Here is a 6,175-nt window from a genome sequence, read left to right as displayed (position 1 = left end):
ACTGCGGTCTACGGTTCTGACACCTGGGGGCGCGCTGGACTGGGACTCTGGTTATGTGGGTGGAGCGGCCTTCTCCCCAGCCCAGCCTGACCTTAGGCTTTTACTGGGGTCTTCTTGGGTAGTTCTTGGACATGACAGAAATTATTAATATAGTTGTGAAAATGATAGACAGATGAAGTCCTGCCTGAATTCCAGGTGAATAATGTTTCCAATGCCAATTCAAACCGGGCGTGGTGACGCATACCTGTAATCCCAGCACTCGGGAGGCTGAGGAAGGAGGATCGCTGCGAGTTCGAGACCAGCCTGGGCTACATAGTGAGTTCCAGGTCAGTCTCAACTACATAGTGAGACCCTGTCTCATAGAAAGCCCCCAAAAATATATTTATTACAGCCAAAGACACATTGCAATGAACCCCCTCCTCATTTCAAACACACGTACTCCACGTTCTTGACACTTCCTGAAGCAGCCCTGGATGTCCTCTGTTGTGCAGCTTTTTAGTTGTGCTGTCAGCGCTGTCTTGATGTCCTGAATCAGTTCAAAATGTTGACCTTTCATGGTCATTTTGACCTTGGGGAAGAGCCAGAAGTTGCACAGTGCCAGGTCCAGTGAGTAAGGAAAATGAGGACGCACTGTAAGGTTTTTACAAGCCCGCTCTTCCACTGGGTGGCACTCAGCAGCAGCATTCACTGTATTTTTTAATCACGCCTCCTAAAGATACAAACTGCTTTAGAGAACTGCTCCGGGAGCTGCTTCCGAGAGAGGCAAGAATGTGGGATGTGCGTCTGAAGTGAGAGGCAGTATTTCGATTGCATTAATGGCAATGTTCTTTTACAGTCGTAATCTGTAAAAAAAAATTTTTTTTTTAATCTAAACGTTCACCATAAATTTTGATCATCCCACGTAGACCCTGCTGGGTTTTGCTCACACTTCGTCCTCTGTCTGGAGTGCTATCCCCCTTCCAGTCCTGAATGGGCCCCCTCGAGTTCAAGACTGATCTCAGGAGGGGCCTCGTCCGTGAGGCCTAAGGTCTGACTAGGGCCCTGGTGTGTCCCTGGCGACACCCATGGCAGCCACTGACCCTGCTCCTCTCCCCATCTCATGCATAAACCTTTTCTTCTGAGTCACCGGTCTCCCCAGCAGAGAGAGCTCCCGGTCAGCCACGTAGGTGAACGAGCCTCAGAACCACCTTGCTCCACACCACTCCTCCTCACACTGTAAAGTCCCAAGGACAAGGACTGCATTGCCTTTATCTTTCTGTCCCCTGCAGCACCTCGCAGGGCTGAGGCTTTGACTCTCAGTGCATATTTGGCAACACTGCCGTAGCTCCCCTGGCAAGGTACAAAGTGACTTTGGTCACAGATTGCTGGGCTTGGATCCCAGATTCTTACTGGTATAATTGTCTGCAGTTTACTTGGCCCCTGAAAACTTGTCCTCTCCTTCGTTATAAGATGTGACATCCAGATGAAACAAGGCTGTGTGTGTAAAGCATTTGGAGCTTGATTTCTGTGTCCCAACCTTATAGAGCATGCTTGAGCCACAACATGTTGGGTGACTCAAGTGTGTCTTGTGCTGGGCACATAGTAGCTGCTCAATAAAGGTGATGTTCTGCTTTCCCAGGGCCAAGAACAGTTCCTTGCAGAAAGTAGGTACCCCAAAGAGAAGTCAAACTGAACTCACCAGAGCCTTGAGCAATCACACACTTAGGTACTCAGTAAATATCTAGTCAGATTTTTTTTCCCACAGGCATCCTGGCCCAGATCCATCTTGAAGTTGTTCCCTCTTATGAGAGGAGGGTGTTGGGAGAAATGCGGAAACATGGCTTCCCTTCTCTTGGCAGTGCTTTTTGATTTTTCCCAAGCAAGACGATGACCATAACAGACTTCTGGTGGTCTCCAGCGAGTCCCTTCTGCCTGTAGCTATATCCTTATAGAGTCTCCTCCCACAAAGTCTGGGTTTGATTAGAGGGCCCTTTGGCCACGGGGACATTAATACTTGATAACAAGGGTTGATAGAATCCTTGCATACTGAATCTTGTCACTTTGAAATGCCCCTTCTTAGAACCCGGTTACCACCGCATGGAGACACCCAAGCCAGCCTTGGGGAGAGACACGCTGGGGATAGAACGATGCCCAGTCAGCCCCCACCTGCAGTACCCACCCTAGCTGCAAGGAATACCTCCAGCTGTGGTGCCCATCTCTCCTCATAGGACCCAACCCGGTTGTGGTACCCGCGCCAGCTGTAGGACCCTTCCCGGCTTAGGCACCAAGCGTGTGTGTCACAGACACACGGAGCAGGAGGGAGCCTCCTTCTGGGCCCCATTTGTGTGACTGGGAGCACGTGCAGTATTTTAAGCCATTAATTCTGGGTGAAGATAAGAAATGTCTTGAGCAGAGCAGGTCCTGGGAGAACAAGTCAGCTGGCTTAGAGACTCATCTAGTGAAAAGCTCCAGGATAGACTGTAAAGCACAGCTGCCTGGGACCCCTCCTCTGGGGGATTCCTCCCTGGGCTTCAAGTCCCCAAGTCCTCCCCCGTTGACATCAGAGATCATCATCAATTAAAGATCTTTTGGCTGCCTAAACGGGGAAGAGATGCCCCGGCTTACAGCACAGGACACCAAGTGGGCAGCTTCTACCTGGTTCACGGTGTAGCTAGTTCCTCTGGTCCTACGTTTTCTGCCAGGGGCAGCGTACACCGCTGTACAGCTCCTTGTTCAAGACAGCAGGAGTGAGGGATGCTGCCCCAGCATCCCCAGCACAGAAAAGAATTTCCCAGAAGGCACCACACACGCACACCTTTCCTTGAATCTCAGTGGTCCTCTCTGACTCACGTGCCCATTGCCGAACCAATCGCTTATGAGAGGGATAGGTGGGAAGGAGACTTGCCCTGAACCAATCAAACCCACCCCTAGATTGCAAGGAATGTGTGCACTCCAAATCCAAGTGTTCATGGTGGGAGAAGTGGCTATCTGGAAATGACTGAGGTCTGTTAGGGACGGCATGGCAGGTACAGTCCAGCAGTGTCCCCTGTAGGACACACCCACCAAGAGCAAGAGGGAGAATGGTATTTTTACTATGGTCACTGAGATGGGATGGTCCTATGCATTCTTTCCTGATCACAGCGGAAGCGGGTGGGGAGTAGCGAGGTCTAGGGGATAGTTCGGGCCCTCAGGGCTCTGACTTCCTCTGGTGGCCTATCCAACACCATGCCCTGGTCCCCATCCCGGCATGAAGCAAGCCATTGAGTGGAGGAGTAGGATTCTGATTTGTCCTTTCTTTATTGTTAGCACTTTCTTTGAGCTGAGGGTGCCTCTTCTGTGCCATATCTAGTACTTGGAGGCCCTGGATTTGCTCTTTTCTCTGTATTTCTCCTCTAGTGCTTTCTGTAAGTTCGTGTTCATGGCATTTTTCTGGTGCCACCGTCCTACAGAGAGTGGGAGAGGAGACAGCCCAGATCACCCAGCAGCCTCCAGAGGGCCTGGACCCCAGCAGTGACCTGTATCTCTCCAAGTCCACCCCAGGGCTCCCCTCTCCAGTTCCGGCTGCTGTCTGGGCCTCAGAGCCAGCACACCCTGCCAGTGAGGGAGCAGGGTGCACCTCCCACTGCCCACGATCCCACCTACCCAGGTCGTCTGTCTTCCTGCCGTGCCAGTGTTCCAAGTCCCGCACTGATTTCTCCAGCACCTCTGGCGTGTAGGAAGCTTTCATGAGGCTCTTGGTCTCTTGGGGTGGCCCTGTGGGACAACATGAAGAAATCCCCAGGATCCCAAGTCAATGGTGGTGGGGAGCTGGGTGACTTAGAACAGGCAGCAGTTTCCTCTCTGGATGGAGGGTTGTGGAAGGGAAGGGGAGGGCGAGGGTTTCAGAGTAAAACAGCTCTGGATTCAAACCCCCAGCTCTACTATTTATGGGCAGTGCGGATAAGCTTTTAAAGCTTTCTGAGCTTCAGTTTCTTCATCCAAAGGAGTAAGATTTCCTTGCAGTGTTGCAAAGATGGAATGACTGAACATTCATTCCCCAGAGCATCTGGACGTGACAGCAAATGCCTGTGTCTTCAGGAAATTTATCTCAGTGTCCCAGATTAAAGCGCAAACAAGGAAATAAACTACAGCCATGAAGAATCATCAGAAACACCAGAAAGAGGACCAAATCCTGAAAGATAGTAAGGATATAAATAATACAATGCAGGGGCTGAGAGGGTTGTGGATTGGACCCAGGGCCACATGCATGAGCACACGGCCTCTGAGCTACATCTCAGGATAAGAACTCCTTGTCTAGGCACATCCAGGTGCAACTTAGAACAGCAGAGACCAAGAACTCTTAGAGGTAGGACACAGGCAGACACGGTAGCGCACACCTGTAGTCTTAGCTACCCAGGAGGCTAAGGCAGGAAGACTGCAAGCAAGTTCAGGACCAGCCAGTTTAAGATCTTGTCTCAAAAATAAAATTTAAAAAGGGTAGGAGGTGGGGCTTGGGATGTAGCTCAGCAGAACAGCCCCTTCCTGGCAATCACAAAGTCCTGAGCTTAATCCCTGGTATTAAAAAAAAAAAAAAAAATGGCAGACGTTGCTGAGGAGTCTAGGTCAGTGGTAGAGTACTTGTCTAGCAGATGTGAAGCCCTCAGTTCAATCCCAGTACCATTTAAAAAAAAAACAGAGAAAAACCAGGCATGGTGGCACACACCTGTAATCCCAGTACTCGGGAGGCTGAGGCAGGACAATCGCTATGAGTTCGAGATCAGCCTGGGCTGCATAGTCAGTTCCAGGTCAGCCTCAACTACATGGTGAGACCCTGTCTCAAAAAAACCAAAAAGTAAATAAATAAATAAATAACCAGATAAAAGAGAGTTTACTTATAAAGATTGATAACTGATTTGCTTAACCATCAAAGACCAAAATATGCATCAATATCAAAATACTAATAGAAAGTAATTGGCAATCTAGATGTATCCATAATACACTTTTTTCTTTTGAGACAGGGTCTCACTATGTAGACCAGATGGCCTCAAACTCTTGGTGATCTTCCTGCCTCAGCCTCTTGAGTTCTGGGATGACAGGCTTGTGCCACCAGCCTGGCCTACAATCATCTTCTAAGATTAACCAAAAAATATTTTTCTAGCAAAGCCTAAAACTGATAAAAAACAAAACCTCATTACTGTGACCTTATGAACAACATTCTTGAGGAAGAAAAAAATAATCCCAGAAGAGAGCCCTGTGATAGGAGAAAGGATGGCAGACGCAGAAAGGACAAACTGAGTAAATTTAGCCATGAATTCATGATAACAACTGTGCTAGCACCTAAATTGTGAGATAAAATGATGAAGGCAATGGCCTTTAATCCAGTTCTGGGGACGGATCTCAGGGCCCTGCCTGTGCAAGGTAGACACACACCACTGAGCCACAAGCTGGGCCCACTAGTCACTTTTGAAGATTTACAGAATACAAACAGTTCTAGGAGCTTCACATGAACTCGTGCATTGAATCTTCTCAAGCAGCCAAACAAGCAGATGCAATTATTACCCTCATGTGACTGGCGAGATCACTAAAGCATGGAGAGGTTCAGTTGCTTCTTCTAAGTTACACAGTTAGTAAGTGAACATCTCGGGACTCCAGACTCAGATCCTTGGCCCAGGCTCCACAGTTTAAATGACTGTGTTCATGTAGGCAACTTTGTAAAATAATAGCATACAAGCAGACAAGGGGTGGAGAAAGCAAGGAGAAAGCCTTCCATGTCCTTACAATGTTACAAAAACCTGAATGCCTTGATTGACTTCAGAATTTGTTCATTCTGACCATTAAAATGCCCAGGAGCCAGGGAATTAGCTCAGTGGTTCTACCGCCTGCTTTGCAAGTGCAAGGTTCTGAGTTCAATCTCTGATACAAAAAAAGAAAAAAGAAAAAGAAAACACCAAAATGCCCAAGGTAGCCACTAAACGAACAGGAAACATCTTGTGGCACACACCTGTGATCTCAGCACTGAGGAGGCAGAGGCAGGAGGATCCCTGTGTATTGGAGGTCAGCCTGGACTCCATAGGGCATTCAAGGGTAGCCTGAACTACAAAGCAAGACCATGTATTAAAAAATAAAAAAGAACGAAACAGGGCCGGGATTTAGCTCAGTGTTTCCACTGCCTGCCTTGCAAGTGCAAGGACCTGAGTTCGATCCCCAGTACCACCAA

The 6,175-nt window shown here is 48.6% G+C and overlaps 1 protein-coding gene across 6 annotated transcripts in view; it reads right to left on the bottom strand.

Annotated features, from left to right (window-relative positions):
• Positions 1 to 3,214: 3,214 nt before the first annotated feature.
• Positions 3,215 to 6,175, bottom strand: part of Tex33 (testis expressed 33) — a 20,338-nt gene continuing 17,377 nt past the window's right edge. For all 6 annotated transcript variants that reach the window (XM_010613662.2, XM_010613668.2, XM_010613655.2 and 3 more), the window contains 2 exons: positions 3,622 to 3,732; positions 3,215 to 3,422 (listed from right to left, as the gene is read on the bottom strand). In XM_010613662.2, the coding sequence (XP_010611964.1) occupies positions 3,325 to 3,422; positions 3,622 to 3,732 (209 nt within the window). In that variant the 3' untranslated portion in view covers positions 3,215 to 3,324. The remainder of the gene's footprint in view (positions 3,423 to 3,621; positions 3,733 to 6,175) is intronic.

The sequence above is a fragment of the Fukomys damarensis genome, unplaced genomic scaffold (genome assembly GCF_012274545.1).
Source record: "Fukomys damarensis isolate Sample0158 unplaced genomic scaffold, DMR_v1.0_HiC HiC_scaffold_19, whole genome shotgun sequence".
Lineage (NCBI taxonomy): Eukaryota > Metazoa > Chordata > Mammalia > Rodentia > Bathyergidae > Fukomys > Fukomys damarensis.
The sequence above is the reverse complement of the archived record's forward strand: the minus strand, read 5'-3'. Positions and strand labels throughout refer to the sequence as shown.